Here is a 22,508-nt window from a genome sequence, read left to right as displayed (position 1 = left end):
CAGGAGATATAGCTGGTGAGGGTCTGGAGACAGGAGATATAGCTGGGAGCTGAGGGTCTGGAGACAGGATATATAGCTGGGAGCTGAGGGTTTGGAGACAGGAGATATAGCTGGTGAGGGTTTGGAGACAGGAGATATAGCTGGGAGCTGAGGGTTTGGAGACAGGAGATATAGCTGGTGAGGGTTTGGAGACAGGAGATATAGCTGGGAGCTGAGGGTCTGGAGACAGGAGATATAGCTGGTGAGGGTCTGGAGACAGGAGATATAGCTGGGAGCTGAGGGTTTGGAGACAGGAGATATAGCTGGTGAGGGTCTGGAGACAGGAGATATAGCTGGGAGCTGAGGGTTTGGAGACAGGAGATATAGCTGGTGAGGGTTTGGAGACAGGAGATATAGCTGGGAGCTGAGGGTTTGGAGACAGGAGATATAGCTGGTGAGGGTCTGGAGACAGGAGATATAGCTGGGAGCTAAGGGTCTGGAGACAGGAGATATAGCTGGTGAGGGTTTGGAGACAGGAGATATAGCTGGTGAGGGTTTGGAGACAGGAGATATAGCTGGGAGCTGAGGGTCTGGAGACAGGAGATATAGCTGGGAGCTAAGGGTCTGGAGACAGGAGATATAGCTGGGGGCTGAGGGTCTGGAGACAGGAGATATAGCTGGGAGCTGAGGGTTTGGAGACAGGAGATATAGCTGGTGAGGGTTTGGAGACAGGAGATATAGCTGGGAGCTGAGGGTCTGGAGACAGGAGATATAGCTGGTGAGGGTCTGGAGACAGGCCATTAGGATGTAATGAACAACAAGGACTATGAGGTGAATATGAAACATGGAGAGCGGTGAAGGAAGATGCTCCTACGTAGCATCCAAATCTTTGTAATGAAAGAGCAACATTTGCACCTAAATTAGGTTGATTTCTCATTGTCCCCCCACCAAAGGGGGGACTATGGATCGCTCTCCTTCCCTCTGTCCGTCCATCCATTAGTCACACAGTAACATTGACTTTGTGCCACTAGGGGGCGGCATTGACAATGAATGGGACTGACCCAAGGGTGGAACATCACTGGTGAGGGGACATGTTGACTGCTTGTTAAAAGATGACATTTAGTGAGTTGGCCAATGAGGTTATATTTTTGTCCCCGTTTGTCTGTCTGCAGGATCACTCAAAAAGTTCTGAACGAATACAGATTTGCACAAAACCTGGTAGAAAAGCAGGTTATTATGGGCCAACTTAGAACTGATGAACTTTCCACGGCCACGGGCCGTGCCCAATCACAGAAGGCGCTCAACTTAAACGGATTCACATACAACAGCACACGGCTTTGTAGAATGGTTGGCGGGGTCTTGGTTGCCCTCTGTCTTAAAGCCATGCACTTTCAGAACAACATATTATTGGGGTGTTGAGGCCAGTAGTGGGGCATTGTGGAGCACTCGACTGAAGCGGATCAGAGTGGGGAAGAGGAGGAGGAGGAGGATCTCTGCTTTGAAAAGGGGAGCCTCACTGCTCCACCGCTCCCTTTGTACAGCAGCAGCCCTGTAGCTGTCAGCCTGTCTGAAGTGACTGGGAGGCTCTGATGCACCCTGACTCCTTCACCCCCCATTCTTCACTCATGCTCTGTGGGCCCGTGATGAAGCAAAGGGCTGAGTGCAAAGATGATGTCCCTGATTCAAACACACAGAATGAGACCAGATTGATTGATATAAAGTATCATCAGTCATGGTAAAAGAGGCTGGATCAATGAGAGGGGGGGAGAGAGGGTGAAGTGAGAGAGAGGGGAGAGAGAGGGTGAAGTGAGAGAGAGAGAGAGAGAGGGGGGAGAGAGAGGGTGAAGTGAGAGAGAGAGGGGAGAGAGAGAGAGGGGGAGAGAGAGGGTGAAGTGAGAGAGAGAGGGGGAGAGAGAGGGGAGAGAGAGAGAGGGGCGAGAGACGGTGAAGTGTGAGAGAGAGGAGAGAGAGAGAGAGAGGAGAGGAGAGGAGAGAGAGAGAGAGAGAGAGAGGGGGGGGAGATAAAGGGTGAAGTGAGAGAGAGAGGGTGAAGTGAGAGAGAGGGGGAGAGAGAGGGGAGAGAGAGGGTGAAGTGAGAGAGAGAGGGGGGAGAGAGGGGAGATAGGGTGAAGTGAGAGAGAGAGAGAGAGAGAGAGAGAGAGAGAGGGGGCGAGAGAGGGTGAAGTGAGAGAGAGAGAGGAGAGAGAGAGGGTGAAGTGAGAGAGAGAGAGGAGAGAGAGAGGGTGAAGTGAGAGAGAGAGAGAGAGAGGAGAGAGAGAGGGTGAAGTGAGAGAGAGAGAGGGGAGAGAGAGGGTGAAGTGAGAGAGAGAGAGAGGAGAGAGAGAGGGTGAAGTGAGAGAGGCATCTGGCTGTCACAGCACAGCGCTCTGAGACATTGAGGCCATGCGTTTGATGAACGGTTTGATGGTGTCAGGGCGAGTGGCACTTTGATGACACAGTCAGAACTTTCCAGGGTCCATCGTGATCTACAGCTATCTAGCAGTTGTAGTTCTTCCATTAGGGACACAGTAACAGCTGAGGCATTGATGAACAACTGACAACTAAGAACTTTTACAAGAGCATAACATAATGTATAATTTATTTGTATGTATATTTTATGCATATTATGTTTTATTTATTCACTTTTTCTTACTGTTTTTTTTTACAGGAGAAATTTTGTGTCAAGGATATAAAAAAAAAACATAAAATAATAATTCCACAAGACCAGTAACCCCCCCCCCCCCCCCCTACCACCACCACCACCACCACCCCTACCTCCAGACAAAGACCATAATGAAAGCAGTGGAGTCAGAAAGCAAAAACAAACAAATCAATCAATCAATCTATCTATCTATATCAGTCAAAATAAATTCAGCTATGCATATGCATGTGGACATATGTCAAACATTTCTCATTGACAAGCCACACCCGGCTGTGGAGTACTTCCTATAGTTCCTAAATCCAGACCAGCATTGATCAAATAGATGTGGTTTTCTTTTCAGATTGAACATAATTGTTTCTGATGCCATGTACGAGGAAACACCCTTAAACCACATGGAGACAGAGGGAAGGTCTGCACTTTTCCTCAACAAAGCAATATATATATTTATTACCAGCAATCAGGACCAGTTTGATCAACCGCAAATTGTCCAGCAGGATGTCGCTTATAAGGCAAATTTAGATGAACAGGGGGCATATGTTTACAGTATATCTGGATGAAAAGGGGTTTAAGTTTGCAAGTGCGACTGTCCAGAAGTCAAATATAGTGTCTGTGATTACTGGCATTGTATAAACATGAATCAGTTCAGCTAAAAGTGATTTATTAGTTGAAAACAGCAAAACAGTTTAACAGACATGCTGTAAGTTCAGAGACAGTACATGTCCAGTAATTGCAGACAGGCTGGCTGGATACCTAAGCAGGCAAGCTCCCATATATAACTAGTGTATACGATGTGGTCTGGGATACATGAAGCATAGAAAATTACAGTGTTTTTGGTATGCAGGCCTTCTCAGGCCTACATATGGGTTCATGATATGGACACACCAACAGGCCAAGGCTGCCTGGAAAATTGCATGTCTGTTGAAGCCATTCCAGGAATCCAGGCGTTACTCATCTCCAGCTGAGACTGGCCACGGGGTTACTTACAGCTATTGTTCTGCATCTTAACCTCCCTGCCCTGTCATTGGTGGGTTGAAATAGCAAGCTTTAGCAAGGTTGAACCAGTCTAAAGTGCCGCTCAAGACACTGCCACAGCCTTTCCTGGTACCACTACCACTACACCCCTGTATTTACCACTACACCCCTGTATTTACCACTACACCCCTGTATTTACCACTACACCCCTGTATTTACCACTACACCCCTGTATTTACCACTACACCCCTGTATTTACCACTACACCCCTGTATTTACCACTACACCCCTGCCCGCAGTGCCCGGAATGATAGATTATTATTCGATTATTTCTTTCATTATTTCATCATTTTGGAAAATATGAGGTTTCATCCTTTTAGAAATATGAGAGGCACTGTGAGTCATTTACAGTGTGTGATTGAGTGGAAGTTGTGGGTTGAAAGCTAACCTGAATATTCATGCTATACAATTTGGTCCATCAGTTTCCACATACAAAGAATGCAAAAGATAAAACATTGGATTACAGGGGAAAGATTCCTATCTCATCACCGCCAAATAGAGCAAATTTTAATCAGCCAGCAAGTTTACGAGCATGCCTGAGGTCCTTTTATTACATTCCAACCAGTCATGCTGTGTGCTGATATGGAGAATGTTCATTTCAGAGCCATTTCAACTAAAGCTCCCATCTTCATGCTCCAGCCAACATGAGTCCTCCCGTGTTTTCCTAGCGACCACACCATGCCAAGGCCCGGGTGGCTTCAGTCCATTCACATTCCACTCAAACCACAACAGAGGAGCTGGAAAAGTACAACATACAGGACACTCTTAACCCATTGATACCTGATGCAGCATTTGTGTGTGCATCCCTTTAAGACCGCGAACCGCGGTCTTAAAGGGATACACACACAAATGAGGGATATACACGCAAATGCTGCATCAGGTATCAATGGGTTAAAAAACACACGTACAGCGCCATGTTGGTTGCTGTGACTTTTCACATGCATTAATGACGACAACGCAGTATAAAAATGTTGTTGTTTTAATAATATACGTTGACAAATAACACTTAACATTTTGTCCCAAACTAGACTCGTGGATGTGTTTCAAATGGCACCTTCTTTTTAAGAGTGTTCTTGATGCAGAGGGTCAAAATGAACTTGCTGATCCTTGCCGATGCTGCGTCCCAACTGTTGTGTTGCATTGACCCATGGCACACCAATCTATTCTGCTAGCAGACTGTATACAGGAGTCCTATTGAAAGTATTTTGACCTTTGACATGTGTACATGGTATGGGAATCTAGAGGAGCTAAGAACAGAAATAGACTGTCCCGAATTATAAACATGGCAAGTTAAAATGATTGGGAAAGAACAAGAACAACTTGGATGTATTTATAAAACACGGGTGGCACGAAAAGCCAGACAAATTGTGTGTGACCCTGTACATCCCCTTTTGAATGAGTTCACAAAACTGCCCTCGGGACGACGCTACAGAGTTCCTGCAGCAACCAAGAACATCTACAAGGAGGACCAAATCAAAACACGGTGAAGCCGCGTTCTCCCACTATGCTTCTCATAACTGGAACAAACTCCCTGAACACATTAGATCTGCCCCTACTCTGCCTATTTTTAAATCCAAGCTAAAGACCTTTATGTTTACTCTTGCTTTTAACTGCTACTAAACTACTGCCTCTCTCGGCCTGTAATTTTTAATTTTTTTTCCTGTACATTTCCAACAAATGGACTGTACATGTAATAATAATACTGAAGAATGCCTTGTAACTTATTTAAAACAGAAATAATGTTTCATGTTTGTTAATTTGAGTATATATTTTAACTAAAACTGTCGGCTGTGTTTTTTTATGTGTTTCTTTTTTATATGTGCATTGCTTTGCTGCTTGTTTTTTCGATTATTTTTTTGTAAAGCACCTTGAATTGCCTTTGTGTATGAAAGGTGCTATATAAATAGATTTGACTTGACTTGACTACAAACAATCTTTCATACCAAACGCAACAAATCTGCTAAATTCATAAACATCAGACTCATCCACATCAGAACCATGTCCGTATTCGCTGTCTGTCTTGTGCTGTTGTCTTGTTCTATGTTGTATTATGTATCCTGTCATTTCTTGTGCTGTGTATTCTGCTGTTTGTTGCATGTACTGTACTTTTCATGTGTGCAAGCAAACCTGTGAAGCCAAAGACACATTTCCACATTGTGGACAAGAATAAATTGAATTGAATTGAATTGAATCAAACATTCGCCAACAGAGAATGTCTTTCGGTGAGTCAGCCCATGAGATATATGGGCGGTTTTACCCCACTCGCGCGCCAGCCGTTTAACATTTTGTGGGCGTTCCCAGACATGTGGACTGTCTCTATGGGCATTACAGAGTGACAGAGACTTTAACATGTTATCTCCCTCCAGTGACGTTAAAGCAAAAATAATAATACTCTGATGAAAAAATAATCCTTCGTAATGTAAAAATGTGATCTTAAGCATCCTGGATCTGCAAAAATATTTTACTCACAAATAAACTATTGCAGAAATGTGGAAGGGGCCAAATACAATTTTAGGGAAGTTGAAATTGACTCAACGGCAATAAAATTGATTACCACATTATCAAAGTTCATTTATTTTCATTTTCACAACTTCTGCTTTTGGACACAGTCATAGTAAGAGGGGATTTCAGTGCATTTTGGGAGCATGCACATACACATGTATACACACGTATACACACGCATACACACGTAGGAGAACAAAATGCATGTCATCATTTATTTATATTGAACTTTTTTTTTTTTTTTTACATTCAACCACCTCAATTTTCAGCATCAAATGTGTTCTTCAAATGGAACCTGTTTCTGAACACATCATGATTCCATGAGGGATCTGATGAAAGCTGATGAGGTAGATTCTGTTTACTGGACATTTAAAAGATGAAAAAGGGTCAAACATTGTCAAACATTTGCAAGGCCAATCTATCTATTCAAGCTCAGATGATTTACATAGCCTACATCAGTGGTTCTCAAATGGGGGTCCGGGGACCCCCAGGGGTCCTTGAGGGGGTTCCAGGGGGTCCCCAGTCAAAAAGGGGGTAATTTATTTTTGCTATAATTCCATTCATAAATAACACAATGACTATTTTGGTCATGGGTTTTATACACTTTCTGTAATAAAACATCTAAAAGCATCAATCTTATTATCGGGGACCGTGGGACAAAATCCTATCAAATGGGGGTCCGTGGTCTAATTCTTGTCAGTCACATGAAGGGGTCCTTCATGTGAAAAAACTTGAGAACCACTGGCCTACATTACAAAACAGGGGTTTCAACTGGCCTGTTAAAAGCGCTTAAAACGCTTATTCCAAAGAATTGGCCAAACCACAGCTATAGTGCAATCAATGGGGCTTTGCAACTATTACGTCTTGGTGTGCACTTCCTCTGTTGAAATCAGTGCAATTATGGAATTATTATGTTCTTTGTTGTTGACTGTTTGTATGTGGTCTGTTTGTTAAGCTGGGATGTGGCTATATGCACTTTTTGACCAAGACAAATTTCCCCCAGGGGACAATAAAGTTGACCTTATCTCATCTCATATCTGACTTTATGGTAATTTAATCTACACAGCACCAATTCAAACTGACTTTAAATGCAGCAGGTAACAGTTTTTTTTACAAATCCCAACAGGTTTATCTACATTACTGACATCCTCCCACTTTTCTCTGTTCATATTCCAAACATTCCAACAAAAGTTAAAGTGCCCCGACACAGTGGTCCCATGTTCAAAATTGTGTAGAGTAAAATTAGAAGAAATACAAAAAAAAGACAAAAGTGAAAATACTAAAAATGTGTAACTAGTTTTTTAAAGGGCCACTTTGCTTGATTTTTAACCAGCTTTGTATCATTACAAAATCAGTAGTCCAAATGATGTCATAATGATGTCATTATGGTCCCTCATTGGTGACATCATTATGACATCATTTGGTCCAGGAAGTTCAGTGAATGAACGGGGGGAGCTCTCGGTCCAGGCAAGATGGAGGTAAGTTAAACATTATTCATTTGCATATACCACCAATAGCTTGTTTTCGTCCACGTGATTGGGATGACGTCTCCGTGACGTCTGAGGGGCAGCTCTCCCAGAGCTACTATGGAGAATGGAGGAAAGTGAGTATGCAGGAGGTTGGATGCCGCTCCGCGCTGCAGGTATCACCAGAAGATTGCAAAACATAAAGGATTATGATCCATATGCAATGAAGAGAAGCGGTTTTTCCAGCAACTTGTCCGATTTTGCGAGTGCTTTCCTATCGCTTCCTATGTATCCTGCTTCTGGTTGGCCACCGGCATGATCACGTGGTTTGCAAACAAGCCAATGGTCAATGTTCTCGCCCCGGTCGCCATCTTGACGTGACGTCACCTGAACACAACATATCTGGTAATGATACAAAGCAGCCCTTTAAGAGGATGAAGTGGGGAGGAGGTCAGCAGAGAAGTCTGGTGGCTGTGAGAAGAGCTGCCAGGCCCGGGAGAGTGGGGCTCAAACGGGCGGTCCCTCCAGCAGCCACACAGTGTTCTTTGTTGTGGCCGATGCAGGCGGCGTACGCCATGACGTGGGGGATGTAGTTCTGCTCGTGGACGCCATGCAGCAGGTGAGCCATGGGACCTTTGGAGAACACGGCCACGTCCTCCCCGCCGTGTGTCTCCATGCGCAGAGGAACCGCTGCCTGGGCCTGGTAGTTGTTTTCCTCTGGAAGGATGAGACACACAAGTTTGTGAATCATCAAGAGACGTTTCTCTCTCTGTGTGTGTGTGTGTGTGTGTGTGTGTGTGTGTGTGTGTGTGTGTGTGTGTGTGTGTGTGTGTGTGTGTGTGTGTGTGTGTGTGTGTGTGTGTGTGTGTGTGAAAACATAATTTGTCTAAGATGACAGGTTGAGAGGCGGGTCATAGTATCATGTCGATGATTTTATTTGACAATTCTGGGGACTGGATTGGGCTTTGGCCAATCCTGGCGTGTTCCGCCTCCAAATCAAGTGGGATTCAGTGTGTTGTGGCGCTCCCCTCGGGAAGAGCCTTTTGACGGGAGGAGTGGAGCTCAGCGAGCCGCAGGCAGCCAGCTGCCTTCGTGTTGCCGAGCGGAGAGTGCAGCCCGTCGGCCTGGAATCTCCAAAGTGCGACCCCTGACAACCAAGCTCTCAGATGCGCGCGGCCGCGCCATTATCGCTGCTGTAAATACGATATCCATGGAATGCGTGTTTTAACGAGCCAGTTACATTTCTTTGCGTTCTTAGAGATTATAGTTTTTGTTTTTTGTTCATGTTTCTAAAAATTGGCCAAGTTAGTAGTTAGTTTATGGGATAGGAATTCTGCCAGATGACAGGCACTAGGCGCCATTTTCTCTTTCTTTTGGAAGAGAAAATTTGAAGATTGATTGACAGCTGCATGTCGTGATATGATTGGTTGAAATGGGGTAGAAATTTGATAGTACTAGGTGACGTCAGCAAACTACATTACTGTTATCAATGAAATCTTGAAAAATGAACTTTTGATGTGAAAAAGTGTGAAAAACTAAAGAGATTGTTGTGATTTTCTTTGCATACATTATTAAATAGGTGCACTGCATACCCAGGTATTTGAACTAAAAGAAAAGAAAAGTCATTTTTGGGTTCAGCTCGACTTTAAACAAAACAAATTTAAAAAGCATTTAAGTAGCTATGCAAATCTTCGACGTTTACTAAGATCGTTCTATTATCAACTGAAACCCGAAATAAAAATTCAAACCCGGAATAATATTTGAGATAGCAGTGAACCTGCTTACTTTGAACCAATTGCGTAGAATGACTCATGTTGTGTACGCGTGTGTTTAGAACGAATAAAACCCGGGTGAGACTGCGTTTGTGGACTGGTCTGGGATTCTCCTGGTGAAATATCTTGTCATGTGTGATCCTCTGTCGCAGCTCAGTCATATAGTGTGAAAACCACAGCGACTCCTGATTCAAGACAGACAGGGACTGATGACTGGAAATTAGTCACAGATCTGTGTTTAATCAAATGTGTTATGGAAATGTTCTGTGATTAATCAGTGTGTTCTGAAGTGTGAAGTGTCACAATTTATTTTGTGTGAATTTCCCCTCTAACTGCTTCAACTAGTTTGACTTCAGTTCGCCATTTCCCAGAAAGACTTCCAATGAACCCACAGATGTGCCTGAACCTGTTGCATCCAGCTGGTGGGTGGAGGGAGCAATAATGATAGTGATAGTCATAGTAATAGTGAAAGCACTAGTACGATCAAGATAGCGATCCCCCCCCACTCGTGAATGACGCTACAGCACAGACCCACATACTGTAGGGCAGGCTACATCTAGGCTGCAGTGGGAGTTGACAGCACACTTACACCCCCACACTTACAGGAAATGCATTTACTGCATAATAGAGACACTGTGGAGCGCGTCATCATTCAGAAACCACGCCCAAAATGGGGGGAAACAAATCCCCCCCCCCCCCCCCACCAATCCTGCCGTTCTCCTATGTCACGTGTTGCACACAAAGATCTGGACGTTGAACACTCCAACTTACTTCCTTGACAGCCAGATCCACATTTTTCTTCTCGCCAATTCTCAATGGCTTCCTTGTTTTGCTCGGGAGTACAAAAAAAACTTTAATTGCCGATTTTTTAACATTTGTTGTCTGCGCAGCCCCACCACACAACAGCTTTTAGCCATGTTTAATTCAAGGAAAATGACGCCGGTTTTTGGAAGTGAATGGAGAGCTTTCCCCCGGGATGGGCGTGGCCTATTTCATGCAGTGTGTCTATAGGCTACTCTTATCTCCATCATAATCGCTATCATAATCACCAAATGAAAGGGCTGTTTGACGGCAAAGTAAAGCACTGAAAATGGTCAAAATATAGCGTAGATGTACACTGATATTGATTTGTTTAGGTGAGCGTTCTTTTAGGTGGCTAAATTACACTTTTGCTCGTGACCCCCAGTCACAGAAACAGAGAGCTCTGTTCCCCCTGTCCGCTGCTCCGAACTGGAAGCGCGCTGGACGCAACCTACTGTGAGCAGCCCACTATCAATAAGTACCTCATACAACCTCACATCAAAAAATCTGAACTATCCCTTTAAGAGTTATCGTGTTTTAGGGTGGATTTTCTCATGAACTGTAATCCTATTTCTAGGAAAAGCACTCTGAACAAAGAACTTACGGTAGTCAACAGTAGAGACATTCTCCCTCGCTCCGTTCACCATTTTGAAACCTGGTCCGTTCCCGTATAAGATGGCGGTGAAGGGCTTCTGGTCAAGATCACTCACCATGGGGGCCAGACCTGTGGAGGGAAGCAGACCAGGGATCAGGCTTTGTCATCAGAACCAAACAGACGAGGGATCAGGCTTTGTCATCAGAACCAAACAGACGAGGGATCAGGCTTTGTCATCAGAACCAAACAGGTTGACAATTCAATGACATACATCATTACAACCTTACATCATCATCACGACGTACCAAAAATGCTGTTTCCTCTGGGTGTGTAGCCTCCGAAGTTGAACATGTGTGAATGGTCGGCGGTAACGACAGTCAGGGTGTTGTGGATGCTGGTCATGAGATCGGCCCGTCCGATGGCCCGGTCCATCTCCACCGCCTCGTACAGCGCCTGCTTGGCCTTGCCCTCATGGTGCCCATGGTCAATACGCCCACCTGCCCAGAGAGAGGGCCAAAAAGCTGTGGTTAATACGCCCGCCTGCCCAGAGAGAGGGCCAAAAAGCTCTGGTTAATACGCCCACCTGCCCAGAGAGAGGGCCAAAAAGCTCTGGTTAATACGCCCACCTGCCCAGAGAGAGGGCCAAAAAGCTCTGGTCAATACGCCCACCTGCCCAGAGAGAGGGCCAAAAAGCTCTGGTTAATACGCCCACCTGCCCAGAGAGAGGGCCAAAAAGCTCTGGTTAATACACCCACCTGCCCAGAGAGAGGGCCAAAAAGCTCTGGTTAATACACCCACCTGCCCAGAGAGAGGGCCAAAAAGCTCTGGTTAATACGTCCACCTGCCCAGAGAGAGGGCCAAAAAGCTCTGGTTAATACACCCACCTGCCCAGAGAGAGGGCCAAAAAGCTCTGGTTAATACACCCACCTGCCCAGAGAGAGGGCCAAAAAGCTCTGGTTAATACACCCACCTGCCCAGAGAGAGGGCCAAAAAGCTCTGGTTAATACGCCCACCTGCCCAGAGAGAGGGCCAAAAAGCTCTGGTTAATACACCCACCTGCCCAGAGAGAAAAAGCTCTGGTTAGCTCTCATTCCCTCTGCCTCCACAGAGCAGTCGCTAGCAAGTCACCTTACTGTTAGCTTGTTGTTGTTTTTAGCAATGGCTGAATAAAATTTGAGTTTCTCTGAAAATGTATGATCACTCTCTCCGAGTGTTACTTGAAAGCACACAAATTAACGTGACGCTTAGAGAAACTGTTCCTGCTTTCCCTCTCAACTTTTCCGCCGTCACTATACTAAGGCAATAATTGGAGGCAGCCATCAGGTGTAATTGAGATGCAAACAGCCAAAAGAGGATGATGATGGTTCATTTAAATGAACCTCTCTTGACCATTTGTGTCACAATGTACTTGATGGCTGCAAGGCAGCTGCTCAACGAGGGAACCAGAGAGCTGAGCTCACATTCAAATAAATCTATTATTTATTATTTATCACTAAAAGGAATAATTCATTAGGCTTGTCAGCGATGTACGGAGGAGCACCAGGGAGTTTAGAGGACAGCCTCGGCTACAGAACAGCCTGGAATCAGGTTGGCAGCTCAGCAGTGTCTTACTCAAGGACGCTTCAGCAGATGCTTGCCGACTTGCGACTTGACCCCAGGTCCTCTGGCTGAGGGCGATCTCTCTAACCATCGGCCACCCTGCTGCCCCGCCCCCTACCCACTGCCCCTTAGGCAAGGTTAGGTTGTCTGTCAGGCTCATAGGTATACAAATATGGACGTGGCCAAAGAGCCGCAGCGCCGCCTGCTATTGGTCCGTGATCGGAGGACTGCCCAATCACTGGACAGGCGACCTGTCAATCCTGCTCCAAAACATAGTTTGCTTTATCGTCTATTCGACTCTAAATGGGACCAGCATTTACTAAATGAACACCATACTGCACTGAAGAAGAGTTGCGATTGAGACCATAAACCCATTAGGAAAGTGTTTACTGAGGTCATAAATCAAGTTAGAAGAAGGGTCATTTTCCCATTCTGACTGCTTTTTGAGAAGTTATATAAAAATTCACCCCCCGTACTGTTGTTATGAATGGCAAAATTAGCTATAGAGACCAAAACAGTTTCTGCTGTAAAGTCGGGCATTTTGACATGAGGGTGAATGGGGAATGACTCCCTTTTGGAGCCAGCCTCAAGTGGCCATTTGAGGAACTGCAGTTTTTGGTACTTCCGCATTGGCCTCATTTTTCCGAACTGAAGGTTGGAGCTTGGTCGGGCTCCACGCGTTGAAAACCCTGACAGGACTAAACATCACCGCCCGATCTGACCATGTGGCAACTTGCCTTCCACCAGCAGGTAAAATCCATTCGGGTTCTTCTTCAGGATCTTGATGGCCACGTCCACCATCTCTGTCAGTGAAGGTTCGGTGTCACTGTTCTTCTCCAAGTCATACGGCAGGTCTCCGGGTTCAAAGAGACCTGAGAGAGCAGGTAGACATGGTCCAAAGAGAAACGCAAGGTTTTAAAATCACCTCATTTGCACTTCAATGAGATATTCATAATGGCGCTGAAAGTGGAATCTTACCCAATAGGTAATCCACGTTGTTAGGATTTAGCGATAAAAGCCCCTCCTTGTTCCATACATAATGGCCTTTCTGTTCAGTAAAGACAAGCACAAAAGTAAGAGCACGTGCACTGTGACCCATACCAACACGCAGTCGCTTTGAACTCCTGAATATGAAAATGTAATAGACTACTTGCACAACTCCACTACTTCCTGAAATGAGTAGGGCATCTTGGTTTCCTGTCCTACACTATTGGATGAACTGATTAATGCCAGGTGTGCCTGACTGCTGCAGTCACAACAACAGTGATCAGGCATACCTGACATTAATCAGTTCATCCCATAGTGTAGGACAGGAAACCAAGATGCCCTACTCATTTCAGGAAGTAGTGGAGTTGTGCAAGTAGTATATTGGGAAGATAAAAGAGGGAGCTGGAAGACGAGAGGGAAGAGAAGAGGGGGAGAAACTCACTTTATCCTTCATCCTGTCCTCCCACTCCTGCACCAGGTTTCTCCCGTCCTTGCGGGTGCCGCTGTGCCTCGCCACACCGGGGTATTCCACGTCCGACGTGTTCTTGGGGAACATGTACTTCCTCCCTCCACCCATAATCACCTGAACATGGGCAGAACAGCGATTGGATTTATTGATGGATTTGTCAGACAAAAACAAAGAACAAAGAACCCAAATGATGACATGTTAAGTTAAGTTAAGTTAAGTTCTCCTTTATTTATCCCCATGGGGAAATTCATCCTCTGCATTTGACCCATCCTCTACTAGGAACCTTCCTAGAACTAGGAGCAGTGGGCAGCCACAGTGCAGTGCCCGGGGACCAACTCCAGGGCCTCTATCTTCCCAAAAGCGCTAATTTTGCGTTTGCGCTCGTTTAACGCCGTGCACAATGCAAATTGGGGGCGGACACAAGCGCATGCCTGTGATAATTGTACTGGGCATTGGCTGCCCCATGCCAAAGCAGGTGTTTCAGCGCTAAAATGTGGGATAGATGGGCGTTACCCTATCGTCAGCAGCACGCAATTACTTTGCGCTAAGAGCTTTGAAAAGGACCTCTTACGCGCAAATACCTCCATGCGCTGGGCGCTCTGCACGGAGATTACGGCTGCGCTCCCAGCGCAGAGAGGTATTTGCGAGTGGTAAGTGGAATTCCTTTTGGATATGTCATTAAGCACAGCCTTGCCACACCAAGACATCAAGTTATGCTGCAAAAATTGGGTATTAGCAGATAATTCAGTGAGGCAATCAACTATAACTCACTGAGAAACTTTTATCACATTGCAAAGAGGGAAATGAATTGAGAACTTGTTGGACAATGGACATAGGCTATTTACCTTCATAACCACCCGGAGGGTCGTTGGCACCACAGACGATCTGTCAATAAGCTCTCTCTGTCCTCGCACGAGTGAATACACTCTATTACGCATGGAGAGAATTACAGCATATTGCATGCCTTGGCGAGGCAACCTCCCGCAAACAACCATTGCGAGACGGGAATCTGATTGGTTTTGATTGACGTAATCCCCAGCCTTGCCTGGCCACGCCTGTGAATAATTCTGGTAGTTAAGACCGCCCAAATCCTGTTTGCGCAGGCATTTTGGGGCGCAGATGATTTTTGGCAGAATTGGCACGGCTGTAATTTACGCTTGCAACAGGTGCCGTGAACGTTTCCGCATGCTCGCCGAGAATTGCATCCCCAACATATTTCGGGGCTGTTTTAACTTAGAAATCAGGGAGGTCATGTCTACCAGACAATTATATCACTTTGAATCAGTTACATTTCTGTATAAATCATTACAAGTAGCTCCCGTGAGTTGGGGATGTTTTTTTTGCTGCTCGGCGGGGGAGCAAAACTCGGCAGAACACCTGGCGGACGGCGCAAGGCGGAATGCTATCTTCCGTGCCTTAAGGCATGCGCAAACAGTGCGCAAAGCGCTATTTAGGGATAGCGCCTGTCGGAAGATAGAGGCCCAGTTCTTTTGCCAGTGCCTTGGTCAGAGGCACTGACAGGAGTCAGTGCCATGTTTCCCCTCGGGGATTAAGAATAAACACCATACCATACCAACCCTGTCCAGTCTGCATGTCAAAGTGTCCTTGGGCAAGACACTGAACCCCAAATTGCTCCCGTTGGTGTGCCAGCACCCTGTGTGGTAACCTGCCGCCATCGGTGTGTGAATGGGTGAATGTACCTACTGACTGTAAAGCGCTTTGGATAAAAGCGCTATACAAATGCAGGCCATTTATCCATTTACATGTCTTTGGTGTTAAGGTCCCATATTATGAAAAACATGTTTTTCCATGCCCAATACATTATACACTTTAATCATCCTTAAACCCAACAACCCACAGAATGTGAAAAGTGAATGCCTCTGTATTGTTGAACACGCCTCCTTCCTGGGAAAACACGTGTTTCTACAAGTTCCCGTTGTGATGTCACAATGGGAGCAATTTGCATATTTGCACTTTAGTTTGACATGTTCTATCACAGAGTTTTCTTCTACAAGGAGCTGCCATGTTGGTTTGGGAGTTTTCCCACATCTGCACCCTCCCCCCTCCCCCAGACGATCAGGCAGCCAATGAGAGCAGCGCCTCATCATCATGTCATGCCCGCCCACTCAGAGCAGCGCATATTTAATGAGGGGAGAAACGGAGAGGGTGGAGAGCCCCACAGAGCCTGGATTTGAGTTGTTTTTTTTACAACAGAATTCATAACCTTATTTTAAAGACCACTGAGAAATGTTTTAAATAGATTTAAAAAAAAGAGTATATGGGACCTTTAAAGTGAGAACACATATTCCCAACATCGTTCTCAGATGTTAAAAGACAATAAAAACATCGAACATCAAAAACTAGAAGCGCGACACGATGCTTTAAAACCAAAAACACATCCCACAATTAAGAGGATAGAAATAACTCACCACATCAAAGAAAACCAAGGACAGCTCAAAACTATTTTCATTGCCAATTTCGTTATTTAGAAATCTGTTACTCCTTTCCTTTTCCATTCCATTCCTTTATATGCAACAGAAAGACTGTTCTGTAACATGGCACCAGCTGGCACATGGCACTCTCTCAGTCATAACTGTTTCAGGACCGAATGAAGTGTTGGCAGAACAACAGATATCACGATGTGTGTTGTGTGTGGCAGAGCGACTGTTCAAAGCAGACTGAAGAACAGCGTTGTAAACAGCTTTGCGGGCGTAATCGTGGTCATGATTGTTGTGACTCACGTCGATGTCGGGGATGTTCTCAAACAGCTGCCTGGCGATGTCCTTGCAGCCCGCCTGCACTGCTTCAGACGGCATCTCGTTATCGGAGAACCAGTCCCGGTCGACACAGTGCGCGTAGGCGGCGCTGGGGGTGGCGTGGTTGACGCGGGTTGTTGTCACTATTCCCACTGACTTTCCTACAGTGGACAAAAAACACACGCAATTAAATAAGTAAATAGGACTATATCTTGGAAATGAAAGGAAATAAGGAGGAAATTGTAACAGCGTCCCCCCAAATCAAGCCGTTTGACCCGGTCCATTTCTCTTCTGGGGGAGTCCGGTGTGCAGCGGTAGATTCCCTGCCTACCAACATGAGGGTCACAGGTTCGAGCCCCCGTGTTACCTCCGGCTTGGTGTTCCATACATACAGTACAGGCACAATTGGCCGTGTCTGCAGGTCGGAAGCTGGATTAAGGGTAATGTGTCCTGGTCGTCGCTGCACTAGTGCCTCCTCTGGTCGGTCAGGAATGCCTGTTAGGGGGGGGGGGGAGGGGAACTGGGGGGTATAGCATGATCCTCCCACGTGCTACGTCCTGCCGGTGAAACGTGTCGCAGTCAGGTGGAAAAGAAGCAGCTGGCGACTGCACATGTATCGGAGGAAGCATGGTGCTAGACTGCACATGTATCGGAGGAAGCATGGTGCTAGGTCTACAACTCTGTCCAGTTCGGCAGAGGGGGGTGGAGCAACGACCGGGACAGCAGGGGGGATAATAGGCAACCGAGTACAACCGAGGAGAAAACAGAGGGGACATTTGAAAGAAAGAAAAAATCTCTTCTGGAGCGAAGAGTAAAACCGGCCTGATGAAAGTGTGTTTCTATGTGCTTTGTTCAGGGTCCAGCACGGGAGGTCAACAGCTGCCCGCTATGTCCCGAGAGGAATGATTGGATTTCTTATTATCTCCGCCCCCTGACCCCACCCCCACACACCACTCCCACTGCTTCCCATAGAGACACTGCATGAAATAGGCCACGCCCATCACGGGGGAAATCGCTCCGTTCGCTCCCATAGACCAGCGTAATTTTCCTTGAATTAAACATAGCTAAAAGCTGTTGTGTGGTGGGCTGCGCAGACAACAAATGTAAAAAATCGCCAGTTAAAGTTTTTTTGTACTCCTGAGCAAAACAAGGAAGTCATTGAGAATTGACGAGAAGAAAAATGTGGATCTAACTGTTAAGGAAGTAAGTTGGAGTGTTCATCTTCCGTATATACAATCTTTTTGTGCAACACGCAACCATGCACGTGACATAGGAGAACGCCAGGATTGGAGGGGGGGGTTCTGTTTTCCCTCGTTTTGGGCGTGGCTTCTGAATGATGACGCGTTACGCAGTGTCTCTATGGTAGATCATCATAATAACCCCACCCACTGCTTCTCACGGTAGAGCCATCATATTCATTCCCTTTACCTCTCTGTCTTCCTCTTGTCCATGCTGCCTCCATTGTTTCCTCCCCAAAATACTGCCTGATGCAACATGTACCTAAGCCGATTGCATAACACCAGGACACATATCCTTGGATAATAACACATTCTTGAGGGAAATGGTACATCTCCGGAGATAGAGAGTGTTTCAGTCACCTATGTAGCAATAGCATCACTATAGCCTCATATCTATGCATTTGATTGAAACAGCTACTTCATGACAACTGGCCTTGTGCGATCTTGTGTAGCTAAATAGTAGCTAATAATAGCTAAATACCATAGTTGGGGGTTTGATCTGAGGCTGACCGGTACGTGAAATGAAACAAATAATTTGTACACATGAGCGGACAAAAAGGTGATCAAAACCATAGCTAGTGGCAGTGGAGAAACCTTTGAAAAAATGTGTACTTAAAAGCCTATTTCTGCTCCTTTTTAATAAGAATGTATCCAAAATGAGCTTTGTTCAAAGGATGAGCAGTTAAAAACAAAGGTACCAGGCAGAGGCGGATAAAAAAGAATCGGCATTGAGCGCATCATCATGTTCATGAACGCTTCAAACCGGTTGCTTCAAATATTCCCACTCCAACATCAATACAGCATAAACCACAGCCACGAGTGGGTCAAAACGGATCAGAACACTATAGAAAGAACCGCACGATAACGAGTCTGCATCCCTGTGGCGTAAAAAAGCATACATCAAACGGCCTGTGTCCCGTTATGTTACAGTGTTACAATGCATTGTGGGAATTGTACCTGCATCCTTGGCCCATCTGAGGATGGAGGTGACCTCGTTGCCCTGGGTGGTGTTGCACTGGGATCGCACGGCAGCTGCGGACACGCCCACCGTGCCCTCATTGGCCTTCACCCCGCAGAGGTATGCCGTGGCCGTGCCAGCGCTGTCTGCCACCTGTGCGTCCGTGTTGTATGTCTGCGGAGATAATTCAAGAACAGTGACGTGTCACAATGGCGGTTACTCATTCTGATCTGCTTGTGACGGAGTTTTTGTTGTTTTTGACAATGTGACGTCATTGTTGAGAAACAATTAGTCGATGAATTGAATAGTCAGTCGATCGACAGGAAACTCATCGTTTCAGTCACTTGTCAAGTAAAAATACCATACCATACATATGCAGCTATGACAGTACAGCTTGGCAAATTCTCAGACTTGCTGCTTTCCTCTGCTACGTACATATCAGATAGAGTGAATACTGTGTTTTGCTGCTTTCCTCTGCTACGTACATATCAGATAGAGTGAATACTGTTATCTGCTGCTTTCCTCTACTACGTACATATCAGATAGAGTGAATACTGTTATCTGCTGCTTTCCTCTGCTACGTACATATCAGATAGAGTGAATACTGTTATCTGCTGCTTTCCTCTGCTACGTACATATCAGATAGAGTGAATACTGTGTTTTGTTTTGGCTGCCTGGTTCGTCTAAGTCAGTGGTTCTCAGAATAGGCTCTGGGGCCCCCCAGGGGTCCTTAGGGGGTTCCAGGGGGTCCCCTGCAAAAAGGGGGATAATGTATTTTCAGTATAATACCATCCATAAGTAACACCATGAGTTTTCCCTATCTTTATTCAAGAGCGTGATCTATCAATTTGAGAGCATGATTTATTAATTTCATGTTCCGATTTTGTAATCGAAACCCCGCCCTCACACTCAAATGGCCCCTGCTAGCACTTATACTTGCTCTGCTTGTGCTCAAACTGTATGCTTACAAGAAAAAAATATAAATAAAAAATATAAATAAATAAATATATATATATATATATATATATATATATATATTTTTATTAATTACTATATATATATATATATATATATATATATATATATATATATATATATATATATATATATATATATATATATATAGTAATTAATAAAAAAAATTCAAGCACAGAGTTTGAGCACAAGCAGAGCAAACTTAAGGGTGAGCAGCAGAGCAAACTTAAGGGTGAGCAGCAGAGCAAACTTAAGGGTGAGCAGCAGTGGCTATTTGAGTGTCAGGGTGAGAAATCTGTCCAAGCAACTAGACTGTAGTATTTGAGTGCAAACATACAGTTTGAGCCCAAGGCAGCAGAGCACATCTAAGAGCGAGCCGGGGCTATTTGAGTGTGAGGGCGTGGTTTGGGGAAAAGCCTTACAAACACTAGATTTAGAACACTAAATCAATAAATCGTGCTCTAATAATAATAATAGGGATAGGGAAAACTCTCCATAACAGAATGCATGTTTCGATCATGGGTTTCATACACGTTCTGTGACAAAACATCTCAAAGCAAAAATCGTAACAGGACTGGTCTAAGTAAGCAATTGTATGAATATTCTGCGCTTGGTTAACTTGTGATAGGCATCTGTCATGGTGTTTTGACATCATAAAAACACTGATCATGAAAATAATCATTAGTCAACCCCTGTAGCCCTGTAGTGTGCTCACTCACTGGAGTGATGCTTCTGCTACAATACCGATATGTCCAAATGTGTTATGCTGTCTCAAGTGGTTGTTATGTGTCCCAGTTGCACAAAACAGTCATCACAATCACTACAAGCTACAAGATGTTTTGTCTGCCTGAGGTATAAAAATAAGCAAACTACACCGTGATGTCTGTCTGGCTTTTTTTTAAATCATATCTGTAACACAATACACAGTGCGTCAGAGACTGTGAATGACCTTGTTGACGGTCACAGGCCCGGTCAGGAAGCCATTACTGCCCACAGCCAAATCAATACAGTGCATGTTATAATAGCAGGCAGACCTTGGCTAAAGCCACAAAGGGGAACTTGTCCATCTCCAACAGGCTCTCCTCCCCGCTCTGTCCGCTCAGCTGTCCCTTCAGTATCCGGGCGGCCGTCACCGTGGGAACGCCCATGCCTAAACAACAAAAAGGGGTCACCTGTTATGATCCATAAATTATAATGCGTTTCCCCCCCCAGGCGCCGACAGGCTGGCTGCCCCCGGCTCGTCTCGTACATTAACACTTTGGGCGCGCTCCATTTGTGACACTGTGCTGCCGTGTGGCGTGTGGCTGCTTTTCTTTGGCACTTCAGCAGCATGGGACGAGCGGTGTGTAGGCCTAGTATGTGCTAGGGCTGGGAATCCAGAGGCACCACAATACAATATTATCACCACATTTTAAAATTGTGCGATCTGCTGAGTATTGTAGTAACATGTATTACCTTTTTTTTCAACTGCAAAACTCATAGGTAGGACGTCGAGGTGGGAACCACCAGAGGCCCCGCGATATAATATTATACGTTGAAAGATCGATACTTGGTGTCCGTGTATCGATACAATAATATTGCCACGCAAAGTATCGCGATACTATGTTGTATTCATCGCCCCGCCCCCACTCCTATAGTGCTAATGTATTGTGACCTTCCCATAGTGACTGACATGATGGACGCTTCTCTAATGTCCTTGATTCAAAAACAACAATGTAATCTTTAACCAGCAGGGGCCAGACGGACCTGCAGCTCCACACGGTTTTCCCATGACTTTTGTCTGGATTGGGATTCTTTTAGATTGCAGCTGCAGTAGGTTAGCTGGAGGTTGGCTCAGGACTGAGTGCCTGGAAATATGGACAATAAAAGGAAAGTATGAAAGGCACATAGCCCGAAGGAAACCTTCCACGCATTACTGAAGCTGAACACAACACAAACGCTGAAGCTGAACACAACACAAACGCTGAGAGGAAGAAGTCGAGTGAGGATATAGTTTATTGTGTGACATTGATACCTGATGCAGCATTTGTGTGTGTATCCCTTTAAGACCGCGAACCGCGTTAACGCGGTTCGCGGTGTTAAAGGGATACGCACACAAATGAGGGATATAGACACAAATGCTGCATCAGGTATCAATGGGTTAACAGAATCCCCCCTAAACACAGTAAATGGTAGGAAAACGTTTAGAATGAAAACAATGATTCCCTCCCTGCAGTTACTTAGTTACCAAAGTCAAACAGATGTTTTTTTAAAGAGTGTAAGGTGCTGTTTTCTTATTCTCTAACTCAGTGGTTCTCACATTTTTTTCACATGAACGACCCCTAAACTGACAGATTAGACCACGGACCCCCATTTGATAGGATTTTGTCCCACGATCCCCCGTATGATAATAAGATTGTTGCTTTTAGATGTTTTATTACAGAAAGTGTATAAAACCCATGACCAAAATAGTCATTGTGTTACTTATGAATGGAATTAGAGCGAAAATAAATGACCCCGCTTTTGGCTGGGGACCCCCTGGAACCCAACTCAAGGACCCCTGGGGGTCCCCGGACCCCCATTTGAGAACCACTGCTCTAACTACGGTACGATAACATGATGTGCACATATACGAGGGATCAGCGTGACGTCACAACGACAACAAATCACCGCAAAACACCCGGAACCGCGGCAGTTAACTAGTACGAGTTAGTATGAGTTGAACCTACAAATATCAC

At 45.3% G+C, this 22,508-nt stretch overlaps 1 protein-coding gene across 1 annotated transcript in view; it reads right to left on the bottom strand.

Moving 5' to 3' along the window:
* Positions 1-6,318: 6,318 nt before the first annotated feature.
* alpl (alkaline phosphatase, biomineralization associated) overlaps positions 6,319-22,508 on the bottom strand; it is a 28,341-nt gene continuing 12,151 nt past the window's right edge. The window contains exons 4-12 of the mRNA XM_083661827.1: positions 20,826-20,941; positions 18,816-18,990; positions 16,606-16,781; positions 13,838-13,978; positions 13,387-13,456; positions 13,146-13,280; positions 11,115-11,306; positions 10,819-10,938; positions 6,319-8,358 (exon numbers count right to left, since the gene is read on the bottom strand). Of these exons, the coding sequence (XP_083517953.1) occupies positions 8,093-8,358; positions 10,819-10,938; positions 11,115-11,306; positions 13,146-13,280; positions 13,387-13,456; positions 13,838-13,978; positions 16,606-16,781; positions 18,816-18,990; positions 20,826-20,941 (1,391 nt within the window). The 3' untranslated portion in view covers positions 6,319-8,092. The remainder of the gene's footprint in view (positions 8,359-10,818; positions 10,939-11,114; positions 11,307-13,145; positions 13,281-13,386; positions 13,457-13,837; positions 13,979-16,605; positions 16,782-18,815; positions 18,991-20,825; positions 20,942-22,508) is intronic.

This window comes from Poromitra crassiceps (genome assembly GCF_964638095.1).
Source record: "Poromitra crassiceps genome assembly, chromosome: 27".
Lineage (NCBI taxonomy): Eukaryota > Metazoa > Chordata > Actinopteri > Beryciformes > Melamphaidae > Poromitra > Poromitra crassiceps.
Note: the sequence above shows the minus strand (reverse complement) of the source record. Positions and strands in the feature narration are given on the sequence as shown.